The sequence below is a fragment of the Acyrthosiphon pisum genome, chromosome A2, assembly GCF_005508785.2.
Source record: "Acyrthosiphon pisum isolate AL4f chromosome A2, pea_aphid_22Mar2018_4r6ur, whole genome shotgun sequence".
NCBI classification, from domain to species: Eukaryota; Metazoa; Arthropoda; class Insecta; order Hemiptera; family Aphididae; genus Acyrthosiphon; species Acyrthosiphon pisum.
In genome coordinates this window covers 110,339,010-110,352,565 of record NC_042495.1, presented here as the reverse complement: position 1 = coordinate 110,352,565, position 13,556 = coordinate 110,339,010, and the positions used below count along the sequence as shown (strand labels likewise).

General features: G+C 30.9%; 2 protein-coding genes across 5 annotated transcripts in view; both read left to right on the top strand.

Annotated features, from left to right (window-relative positions):
• The window catches only part of LOC100162378 (peptide transporter family 1), an 18,437-nt gene extending 9,968 nt beyond the window's left edge, over window positions 1–8,469 (top strand). For all 4 annotated transcript variants that reach the window (XM_029489531.1, XM_016803711.2, XM_029489528.1 and 1 more), the window contains one exon: window positions 8,362–8,469. The gene's annotated coding sequence lies outside the window, so the exon portion shown is untranslated. The remainder of the gene's footprint in view (window positions 1–8,361) is intronic.
• Window positions 1–10,623, top strand: part of LOC100163510 (peptide transporter family 1) — a 35,043-nt gene extending 24,420 nt beyond the window's left edge. The window contains exons 13-15 of the mRNA XM_029489521.1: window positions 8,671–8,799; window positions 10,150–10,254; window positions 10,334–10,623. Of these exons, the coding sequence (XP_029345381.1) occupies window positions 8,671–8,799; window positions 10,150–10,254; window positions 10,334–10,486 (387 nt within the window). The 3' untranslated portion in view covers window positions 10,487–10,623. The remainder of the gene's footprint in view (window positions 1–8,670; window positions 8,800–10,149; window positions 10,255–10,333) is intronic.
• The last annotated feature ends 2,933 nt before the right edge of the window (window positions 10,624–13,556 follow it).

Genomic DNA, 13,556 nt, shown 5'->3' with positions numbered 1-13,556 from the left:
AAAACTTTAGTACAATTTGGTAAACATATATTAACATTTTGTTGAAATCTAGTTTTATATTCGTGATCAAATATCGGTATTAAATGTTTGTGTTTATAAAGATCAATCAGAACAGAGAAATTGTAAATAAAATTGAAGTTCTTTAAATTTAGAGACTCATATAAAATGATGGTGCTAGTTTGAACAGGTAAATTAAATAAAAATTTAATAAGACAATTTATAGTAACTTTTAATCTGGATAAATGAATATTATAGGTTCCTCCCCAAATTGATAAACCATATGAATAAAAAGATTGTACTAAGGTTAAATAAATAATTCTTTTATAATAATTATTAAATAAATATTTAGTATCTTTGAATATGTAGAAGAATTTACGTAAATTGTTATTTATAAAATTTATATGCCTATCCCATTTTAGCCTATAATCAAGAATTAATCCCAGATACTTAATTTCTAATACATTTTCAAGATTAATACTATTACAACTACAGGTTGAAGTGAAATTAGGTATACAGTTTAATGAATGAACTATTAAATTCTTATTTGTACAATTATTGGATGAAAAAAGATCAAAATTAATAAATTTAGATTTTGTTAAATTCAATTTTAATTTATTCTTACAAAACCACCCATAAACGGTATTTAAAATATTATTAGCTTCATAATAAAGATTATTTACTGTTGGATTAGATACTAAAATGGCAGTGTCGTCGGCAAAACTAAATAATTCAATATTAATATTTATTTTTATATTCAAAAGATCATTAATACAAATTATAAATAATAATGTTCCTAACACAGTACCTTGAGGAACCCCACAAGAGATTTCTAAAGATTCACTAAAAATATCATCAATTTTAACAGTTTGGGTTCGTCCACTTAAAAAGGATTTTAAAAGGTTATTTGCCACTCCTCTTATACCAGCCCTATCTAATTTCTCAAGTAATATATCATGATTTACACGGTCAAAAGCTTTATGAACATCTAGGAAAATACCTAATACTTTATAGTTTTTATCAATATTTTTCCGTATAAAACTATCAGCCTCAAATAACGCGTCATTAGTCGACGTTCCGGTTCGGAAACCGAATTGTTTTTTGGAAAAAAAAGATTTTGAATTAAGGAAGTTTACTATTCTGACTTTGATACATTTTTCAAATATTTTGGATAAAGTTAGAGATAAATTGATCGGTCGATAATTTCCACATAATAATTTATCACCCGATTTAAATAGAGGTATAACTGTACATTTTTTGAAGTTCGAAGGATATGTACCAGTTAATAATGATTTATTAAAAATAATTGCTAACGGTAAGGAGATAGATTTACGTACATTTTTAAGTAAATAATTTGTCACACAGTTTTCATAAAAAGAAGTATGATTCTTAATTTTCGCAAGGAGTGCTTCAATTTCATTAGCGTCTATTTGTTTCAAGAAAATACTGTCTTCAATAATATTATTATTAATTAAGAATTTATCAGAATTATTATAGTGTTCAATTCCTAAATTTGATGCCACATTTACAAAAAAAATATTAAGTTCGTTACAAATATCAACTTTAGATTCAATAACAATACTATCTTTATTGATTATCCTATTAATTTTACTCGTATTTTGATATGGTTTACCTGTGACCTCATTAATAATGTTCCGAAATGAAATCGATTAAGATAAACAATACGAAATTACACGGAAAAATCATATAATTGAGATTTTATATATTATGAACACCCATTTTTAGATAGATACCTACTTAATTCAACTTCGTTTGTAATATAAAATATAAAATTATAATAATAATTATACTATGGATATCAATATGACAATTAAATGAATAAGAAATAATGTAATTTACGTATAATCTATAACATTTGGCGACTAAATTTTTTTGACGTGAAATCATCGATTACATTAATAATTGCCCATGTAAATCGTCAACTCTTTATACCTACCACGAAGCATCTCAGACTCAATATTATTGCTTAATATTTAAATCACGTTTAGTCTAGGTATCTACTACTCTATTGTTGAACGAAGATAATATGACTACTCTTTTTAATGCTCAAAATCAGTGCTCTTCTAAACAATTTGTTGCAAATGTGCATAAAAAATTATATTAGTACTCTAGTTTTTTCAAAAATAGTTTCGTCATTAAATATGTGAAAAAATCAAATTTAACACATATAGATGTCTACGTGAACTGCTATTTCTTACAATTACGGCAATCAATTTATCCTGTGCAATGTAAAATAGTTATCCTGCAAAAATCTGTCTAGCCTGTCACTGTAATTTCTTGTAACGGTTGGAATATAGACCTATTCCTATTACAAGTATTTATAATAACAGATAACACATAGTTTATATGGTAATCATCTTCATATTTATTTTGGTATGAACATATAAATATTTAATATAATAATTTAACATACAAGGTATAACGGGGTAATATAATTCACGTATACAATTCAAAAGGAGATATTGTTCGGTAATTATCGATTAAGTATAATTTAGATATAATATAAAAGAACGTTATAAATGACATTAATATGTTTAACACTCACAGTGGATGATACACAGAACCTTCCTTCGATTTATTGTGTGTATCGGCATTTGTATGTAATCTCGGTCGGTGATTATGCGACCCGCACTAATTATACTGATATCGGTGGCGGCGGCGGCGGTGGTAAACAATATACCCGTAACTGTGCACACTGTGCTGCCGGCGGTTACTGGTGGGGCGGCGACCGTGGCGTACCGGGGTTCTAACCTGCCCGTCGTCCGGGCGGCCAAGAACACGGTGTGATATGGCGGCGACGGCAGTGTCTACGGCGGCTACGGCGGCGGCCAAGGACACGGCGTGTGGCGGTGCTACGTCGTTGACTACGGCGGCGGTAAACGGTCTCCGGCGGCAACGCGTTCTAGCCTTCCCTAAGTAGGGTGGCCGAGAACGTGTGAGCGCGGCGGCGGTACTTACAACGGCGGCGTATCGGTGTCGACACGTTTTAGCCTTCCCTTCGTAGGGTGGCCGAAAACGTGAGAGCGCGGCGGCGGAACTTACGGCGCGGCGAATATAGGCTCCACTAATCTAGGCCGAATGCTCAGTGAATCTAACCTTCCCTAAGGTGGCCAAGAAACACTTCGCATTAGCCAGACACTAGTGAAGACTAGTGAACGGTAGGTGTTTCTGGAGACCTCCTAGCTCCCTTATATACATATTGCCGACTCCCCGTGTGTGTAGAATTATCGGTAATCGTGGCGTCGTTCTATACCTATAGCGTAGGTCCGTAAACTACTATGTTGTCACAGCGCGCTCTAGTGTCCGTCTGGGCCGGGGCACTATGCGAGTAACGGTACACTTTGTGTCCGTTACATTGTCCCCTTTTTTTTTTGTGTTTTTTTCCTTGAAGAGGGAAGATAATAAAAAAAAAAAAAAAACTATTGGTATGATATTCCGGTTATATCTGTTTGACGGGTATATTCATTTTATTCTATTTTTTTTTACGTTTGTACCATGCCCGTTTTGCCGCAGCTCTGCGTTCTGCCCTGGTCATGATTGGTCCTGAATATATTGATTCAATAGTCGCCTCTACTAATCCCTTTGTTCTTATTATTCTTTCTGCTTGTTGGAACACTTCCATTCCATATTGATTTACCTCTTCATCATATCGTTGCTTGTTGATGCGGGCTGCTACTTGTCGCTGGAATTGCGCTAGTTCTCTAGCATGTCTTCGTTCCTCATATTGTATCGACTCAGCATTGATTCTTCCTATTTGGATGCTGGTGGGTTCTTCATCAGGTTCACTGCAAATGTCGCTGCAGGCAAGTTCTACTATGTCGGCTTCATGGTGGTTGTCATTGTCGCTGACATCTGTTTCATCACCACTTTCGACCTCCCTTTCTGGTTCACTGTCACTGCCAAACATTTCTATCATCCTAGTGCGTAGTCCTTGTTGCTCTTTAATGGTCTCCTCATCCTTACTATAATTTTCTTCTCCAAACAATTCTTCAATCCTCTGCCGATACTTGTTCATCCTAACTATAAACAACACACACACAAAAAAAATTCTCTCTCTCTCTCTTTTTTTTTTTTTTAAAATAAAACCTGTTTTCCATCACCTACACATACTATCTGCCACATAACACAAACACATATTAAACACAGACATTAACTTATTAGCTATATAGATATATATTATTATTATTTATATTTTTTTTTTTTTTACATTATTAGTATATATATATTTTTTTTTCTTTTCTTTTTTTACATATAAATTTTTTTATTATTTTTTTTTTATATTATTATATTAATCATGTTAGTTCATACTTTTGTAAGGTATGACGTTTTTTACATTGTATATGTTCAGGTCATTCCCTTCTTTTATTACTATTGTATTATTGTTCCGCACTTCTTTAATACTATACGGTCCCCGATAGAGTAGAAATAACTTTCGGATTTCCTTATCTTCTGCTGACGATAATCTGTGTTCCTTGACCAGTATTTGCTGGTTCATTTGGTATGCTATGAACTTTTTCCCTTGGTCCAGTTTTTTGTTTCGCTGCTGTGCCGCCTTTTTCATCCGTCCCCTGGCGATTTGAATTATCACTTTTGTCTCTTCCTCTGGTACATTCGTTGGAAAATTAATAATTTTTTCAGCGTCAACGTTTGCATGGGCTGTCCCATTAATTCCCTGGGGGTGTATCCGGTGGTCGTGTGGGTGGTGTTATTAATCCAAAACTCGATTTTCTTTAGATATTTGACCCAGTTGGTGTGTTTCTGGTGGCAATATGTCCTCAATATCCTTCCAATTTCGCGGTTGGCCCGTTCCACGGGATTGCCTTCCGGATGGTAGGTAGTAGTTCTTACAATTTTAATGCCTAGTCTTGTCATGTTCTTCGTCCATGTTTTGGTATGGAATTGGGTACCGTTATCTGTCAAAATCTTCGTGAAAATTCCGCACTGGGGTATGTATTGTTTTTCGATTCTGTTGACTATAGTTTCGGCCTTGGCTTTCCGTAGAGGATATACTTGTACATATTCGGAGAAAATATCCATCATGACCAATATATATTTAGCTCCTAATTGTCCTGTGGGTAGTGGACCGATAAGGTCGAGGGACACCATCTCTCTTGGTCCCTGCGGAATGTTACTCAGCAATGGTCCCCTAGCTAGTTAACAGTAGTTCTTCTTTATTTTTTTTACAAATTTATAGTTTAAAAAAATATTAGATATATGACGACAACCTAAATCCTAAATTTTAAATCATAATATTAATTTATTTTATTTGTAGTTGTGGGTCGAGTTATGGTGAATAGAAGTTTAAAACTATTAAAACGAATGATATGAAAATTAAAAATATAAAAACACATGTAAGATATAAAATATGTATCAGTCTGTTCAAAATTAATATTATTTGTGAGTTAGGCCCTGGCGTTGTGTTGACTTGATTGTTGTTGTTTCCAAATGCTATTATAAATAAATTATCATCGGTTATCGTTAAAATATAACCCATAAGTCACATTTATATCATTTGGCTCATCATTCATAATTTTGTCCATTCATGATTGTGTATCCTATTATGATATTACATGTACATTAATACTTACTTATTTTTACTTACCGGTAAAATGTTTTCGATTCCATTGTTTCTAAATTCTTCCCAAAGATCCAAAGCTAGTGCAGTCGCCAGAAGAATAAAATGGCAAAATGCCGATTAAAAAATATATTAAAATAATTTTGCTAAAATATGCTTATTCATAATTCGAAATTTAATAATATCACATAAAGAAGCCAAACGTAGTTAAAACGAGTCCAATCGGATTTAAATATTAATATAAACCTAATTACAGTCTTACATTTAGTACATTATAATTAAATTATGATAAAATCTAAATGCATTTATTCAAAATTATTTATAAATTTTGCCAACCATATAGTTACATTTTATTTATTATATAATCTATCTTTTACAACATATTTCCTTCACATTTTTCTTTCTTAGAATCCTTGCTTTCCTCGGGTTATTTTTGATATTCGTTGGTACGGGAGGAGTAAAACCGTGCATTTTCGCATTCGGTGGAGATCAATCTCAATTGACTCAACAAGAAAAACATATACAACACTTCGCTACCATGTTCACGTTGGCCATATACACTGGATCGTTGATCTCGACGTGTTTGATGCCCGAGTTGAGACACAGCATACATTGTTTTGGGAGAGACACGTGCTTTCCGCTGGCTTTCGGTGTTCTGACCTTTATGATGTTGACTGTCTTAGGTAAATACATTGTTGAAACCAAGTTGATATTTATAATAGTTATCACACATTATTCTCAATCACACAATTTCTATATTAAATACATACATTTTTCTACTATATAATAATATGTACCTACAATATAACTGCAGTATACCGTATTACGTGCTACAGTAATTCTCCTATCTGGAAAAAACATGTATGTGAAGAAAAAAACAGAAAATAACACCTTAACCAGGACATTCGGTTGTATTTTTGTAAGTTTCGTTTAATTACTTGGTACTTCAAACGACCAAAAATACTTTCGGAAGTCTCATCGTTTTCTTGTTGTATATTTTTATATCTGGGATTTCAAGTACGCACTGAGAACGAAGATTACTTCGGCTGCTCCATGCAAAACCCACTGGTTAGATAACGCAAAGGGAAAGTTCACAGAATCAGAGATATCAGACACAAGATCTATCCTAGATGTGATTTGCGTATTCACAGCGTATCCTATTTTTTGGTCACTGTACGAACAACCGGTACAACATATATTATATAGATAACTATATGAATGTAAGAGGAATAGGTGGACATTGATTGGAGTTTCCGGAGCCTGGGACGACCAGAAATGGCAATAACTTTGCCCCCCCCCCCCACCAAATTTAATTGTTTATAGGTAGATCTATATGGACCATGTACTCGTAACAATAATCGGCCGAGTGTGAGCCACTGTACTTTAACAAACCCCCCCGCCAAAAAAAACCCTATCTAATGTCCACCTAACTAAGGATGTATAAAACGACGAGTCAATTAAAAACTTGAACGTGACATCCGTTTTTTATAGGGTTCAATGTGGACATTACAAGCCACGCTGATGAATGGTCGCCTGGACTTCTTAAACTGGACAATCAAACCAGATCAAATTCAGATGTTAGTACCATTATTTGGAATAATCGTGCTCGTCCTCTTTGACAAAGTTTTGTATCCGATGTTTGCGGCGATAGGCATCCGTAAACCTTTACAAATACTCACCTTTTGCAGTGTCCTGGCGGTCATAGCATTTGTGTTCGCGGCCCTTCTGCAATTTAAAATAGTTGTAAGGGTTCTGTTCAGCCGTACCTATAACATTTTTTTGGTTTACATTCTCCAGATTGGTTTTTTTGAAGGGCAATACAACTGAGATACCATCTGGCCAAGGACGGATATACATATTCTATAACGGATTCGATTGCCACGTGTTCGTGAAATCAAAGTCGTTACACATACAACATCAAATCGGTCCACTTGATATGTTCAACGTCAGTCATTCAGTCGTTTCTAAGAATGTCTCAGGAGACGTCGCGATCGTCGGAATCACAATAGGTTTCGAATCAAAGTGCAGTTTTGTGTCAGACAACTACGAGTTCAATACCACTCTAACAATAATCGAAGGAAAAGTAAATACTTCTAATCTTTAAAATATAAAATATTATTTAGGTAATAAGAAATAAATGTAAATCAATTTTATAATATTATTTGAGGGTAAAACTCCTTAAACTATTACTCTAAACTGGTTCATAAAATTTAACCAATTCGAAATGGTTAATCTCATCAATCAAAAACCAGATAATTCAGTATATTGTTTTCCTTTTAAATTAGGATTTGGAATTTAACCGGAAATTATGTTGTGTCATTTACATTTCCAAGTATATTACACCCTATTTAATTTGTAACATTTTTCTATTTCTAAGTTACGGAGGTGAAAAGGTTGAAATTTTTTTTTTTTAAGTATATTTGATACATTATCTTATACCTTGAGAAAAAGTATAAACAAGCCACAATTACTATTTACTAGTAGAATCGTATTTTCTTGTTTTTTATTTCATCATTCATTTTTGTTAGATTTTGAAATAAAACAATTTTAACGACCGTATTGTTTTCTAATCCTTTTAGGAGATTTCTAATCATTTGACCCGACTAAATCCAAATATGATTGCATTAAATCGTGTTGGTATTCATTACAGTTTAGTCAAAGAAAAGTTTGGGAACCCAAATTTAAGGTAAGTATCTTAACGTTGTCTGTATCCTACAACAGTTTTAAATTTCCAATATTAAAAATTGGAAACAAAATATTTTTTTTAGAATTTTGATCGATCACACTTTTGATTTCAACGATAATATTACATTGAACAATGTAGATCACAACTCGTTTACTTCATACCCTCTATCATCGTTTCGTGGGATGAACTTTAATGTCATTAAGATAGGAAAGTGAGTACAAAATACTTTCATACCATTACAATTATAAATATTTACAAATAATGTAATATTAACACGAATACCTAAAATAGATATAATGTATTCTACAACGGAATTATGTTGCCCGCTCCAACTATGGACATTATACCAGCAACTTGTTCAATTTAACCTACAAGAATCAAATGTTTATAGGATGTACGATTATTTACCAAAGACCAAGGAAACTATATTCACATATTATGGCAACTTCCACAATATTTGTGCATGAGTATAGCCGACGTCACATTCATGGCTACTGTAATAAAATTCGCATTTACTGAGGTATGATTTTTTTTTTTTTGATTTAGCGATTTCGGTTAATATAGATTCTTTATGGTTAAAAACAAGGCTGGGCAAGTTAATGATTTTTTTTAACTCAATTAAGTTAAGTTAAATATTTTTTGTTCAATTAAATTTAAAGTTAAGTTAATAAACTTTTTAATACATCAATTATTTTTAAAGTTAAGTTAATAAATTTTGTTAACTTAATTTAACTTCAATTATTAAGTTAATTAAAAAAAAAATATATTGGAAAGATATTAAAATAAGCGAAAATCACTTGAATATAGTAATATAGCCTATACTTATGATAATAGATGCATAATAATATATTATTATGTATATAATTTAAAACCTGTTGTATGGCTGTATCGCCTGTATAATTTTACTGTTTGACATTTACAATTCGAAAGTAAATAATTAAACTAATAGTGAAAACACTGAAAACGTATTACTGACAAACTGCAGCAGTGTAAGCGACTGAGCAAACTAGTGAGAAACTGAGGAATAAAACTATGAACTAAGAATACATAAATGTATATTACATCATTTACATCACTATAGGTAGGTAGGTATTTTTGTAATGCAATTATAACACAAATGTTAAATATAATAAATAAATACATAGAAATAGTCACAATTCATGATAAACGACAATCGTACAAATTATAAAATATAAAATAATAAGAAATAACTAATGAGACCTAATGGCTAATAATAATGATAATAAGCCCGCTATTATTAAACGTGACTTCGTGGGCTCGTATAGCTATTGATAAATCTTATAATACGGTCATAGTGGCGACAACGGTCTAAATGTCACATTGTATTATACTATTATTATTTATTATTTAATTTTTTCATTAGTACTTAATTCATATAACATATTACTATATTAGCCCATATGGCCATATCCATAAAAATAATTAAATAAATACGAAAAGAAATCTTTTTAATCTAATAATATTTTCTAATATTCTACGAAATAAATTAATTAAACCGACAAACCGTTAATATATCAAAATATTTTATGGATAACCCGAAAATTCAAGATTAACTTAATTGGGAATTTTAAAAATAATACAAGTTGATTTTAAGTTAACATATAACCCAATGAGTTAAGTTAAAGTTAAGTTAATTAAAACAGCGAACTAGTATGTTAAGTTAATAAGTTAAAATTAACTTAACTTTTAACTTATTAACTCGTTAATGCCCAGCCTTGGTTAACAATATAAAAATATATATAATGATACTATCACACTCGGATACTGTGAAAAATATTAAATAATAGAGTTTAAATGTATAAAATATTTTATATTGATCTATGATATTGTTATCGCTTATTCAATATAGGCCCCAATAAGCATGACGTCGTTACTAGCCGCCATTAATTTATTGACAGGTGCACTTGGAAATTTGTTGGTCATTATCATTTCAACATTGGCGTTTAAAAACCAGGTATTTATTATTTATTTTGTTTTAATAATTGAATATTTATAGTTAATTTAATATTATATCACATTTGTTTGTGTTTTAGGCACACGAATTTTTACTATACTCTGGTCTTATGCTTGCCGACACGTTTTTATTGGGTTACTTCAGTGTGGTTTATCGGAGTAAAAATATCGATGAAACTGACGCAATGACATCGAATGAACACAAAATGGAAGAAACTAATGTTTCCGACTGAATGCATGACTGGCAAAAAGATCAAACTCGATGAATTATACTTTGTACCTTTAATAATCATGCTATACAACAATAACATATAATTTACATATATTTGAATTTTATATGCATGATATTATATATTACTTAGTAATTTTATTTTTAAAATTGTATATTTAATATATTTATGATCGTTGTTAAATATAAACAAGCAAAATAGTAGGCAAGATGGTAACGCTATGCTGTACATTAGATGTCTAAAAAAGTCACTGTAATGGGTGTTACGTTTTTGAGATTTCACGACGAATGAGTGAGTGATTGAGTGTGTGAGGTGTGAGTGAGTGGTATTTGGATCATATATATATATTATATAGATTTTGAATATTTTATTCAATAAAATCGTTTGAAATAGGATATACATTAATAGTACTTATCTGATGGATTGTTGCAGGAGTGTTTTATTTTTCCTATATATTAGAGTCATCGAGTAAATTGTTAGGCGTCCATTTAAAATCATCGGACTCCGCTAAAGTATGCTGATTAAGTTATGGAAATATATTAAAACGATGTATTAATTAAGTTCAACTTAGTGTCCAGGCGTCTTTTTAATATTAATAACGTATGGTAATTCTAATATTAAATATTATATTACATTATCTCTACTCCAGTCGTAACATTGGAATTTTTAATGCCAATATAGTGAGGAGAGTACCCAATACTTTCATGATATTATAATAATATAATTTTAACACGAATTATGAAATAGAAAGGTATTATAATATAATATATTTTACGACGGAAAAACACTGATCCCGACAATGATAGACAATTTCAGCCACGTTTTATATACACTTACATTAGTTAAATTACACCGAAATTTCGATTAAACGTCAAATCGACAGAGTACTTTCTCTGTGAATCGTAATTTATATCTAATTGACTACAATCAATTTGTATGTAAAAATAAATGTGTGTATGTTTGAAGATTAATTACCAATAGGTCGGTTAACTATCAGTGTCCATACAGTGTGGTGGGCGGCATCTACCACAATATTTGGTACCTATATAATGGCCATGTATGAACTAATATTATATTCGTAGTCACAGTTATCAAATTTGAATTCACTGAGGTTTATATATTAGATAGATACCGATGACGGAGCGAAGAATGTAAAGATTTTACAATGATGTAAAATGGTTTACTTACAACCCATTACCTATTCACACGCAATTTAAGTAAGGTCAGGTGGGGTACGAGCCTAACGTGGCCAGTGTCTATTCGGGTTATAAAAAATACAATTTTCAATTTAAAAGTTGATTTCATGAAAATTATGAAGTTTCACACTAATCGAGTGTTGCATAATGTAAATTAGACTGTAAGATAACGGAAGTTATTAACATCTGAAAATCTAGGTAAGTAGGTACTGAGCTTTAAAATTTTATTTTTTGAAATCGATATTATTTTAGCGGTGTAGTTTTCACATATCCTTTCGTAATCGTTTCAAATTTGATATTTCAATATTAATTTATGCATATTTCACTATTTAATTTATGAATTGTGCTAATTGTATGATGTAAATGAGGATCGGCCGATTAGGCACTTTCCTCGTGCAAAATTACGTACGTGGAAAGTACGACATGCATAAATGGGGGAAATGCGATATGTGCTTCGTTAACAATAAATAATGTTGGTTTTTTTTTTATTGATCTTAAATACATCGACATCTAGGTAATTAGTAGAAAGGTGATAAGTGATACTGTATGTGTCACATAATAGGTGTTCGTCATTACTCATCAAGTAGCTGTGCGTTAGGTGTGTAGGTACCTATGTCATATTCGAAGCCGGTTGATTAAATAAAAAAAAATGTATTAACATAGAATATAGAACCACAGTATTAACTATCAAAAGACGAATTTTGCACTTATCCCGGATGGCCGGTAAAGTGTGACATTTTTAAATTTTTTTATTTTTTAAATATTTATTTCTTAACTAAAAAATTAAAAAAGCCTGTTGATAAAATTCCATGAATATTAAGTCATTAATACGACGTATGATGTATGCAGCGGTGACTAACCAAACTAAAGTAAGTGGCGTATGCAATACCTGTATTATACCTGTAGTATATATTATACTACAAATATTTCAATATTTTATTATTTTGTTTTTTAGTAGTATCCATTATGAGTAAAAAAAAAAAAATAATCTAAGAATGATAATTCAATTTTGTAACGCATTTGAATTTGTCTAGTCCTTACAAATCATATATGGTATTTTTTTAATGTTATCTAATTATAGAATATGATTAATTAAAAGTTACGACGTGTATACACGCCCGCAGACATCGAAAAGTTTACATTATTCGTAGACATTTTTAATAATTATATAAACAATTAGTTAACTCAATTAAAACAAAATATTTCCTTCATTAATGATTGCCAAATGCCAATTACACAATTTAAAAGATTAATAACAAATCATGTATTATTTGTTATTTTTTAAATAATCTATTATCGACATTTTAGATTCTGAGTGGAACGATGAATGTATTGATTTTACAATGATGTGTGTTTTTTTATTTTTTTTTTTATTTTTTATTTATTTTTTTATTTTTGTGTCTGTCATCACGTTTTAGGACAGTAAAAGTGCTTGGATTTTCTTCAACAGTACCTTTTCTGATAGGAAAGTGAATCTAGTTGGTACTTTGGGGGGTCAAAAGTAAAATTAAAGCGCCGTGAAAAACAAAAGAAAAATTAAGGAAAAACGGGAATTTTTACGCAAAATCTGTTTTCGAGAAAATCGATTTTGGTTTTTGGTGTAACCTTAAAAAAAATGACCGTAGATATATGAAATTTTGACTGAATGTTTATCTTAGCATTTTCTATACACCATAACATTTTCAAAATATTTTGATTTATTTTGAGCTCTTTATGGACATTTTCATTTTCCATTTTTTTTTAGTTTTTTTTCTAAAAATATCAATAAAATTTTATTTGTTGGATAAAAAAGCTTGAACATTTAATAGAATGCTCCTAGTATATATTGTTTCAAAGGCAAATGAAAATATTAAAAATCGTTAGTCACAGTTTTTTTT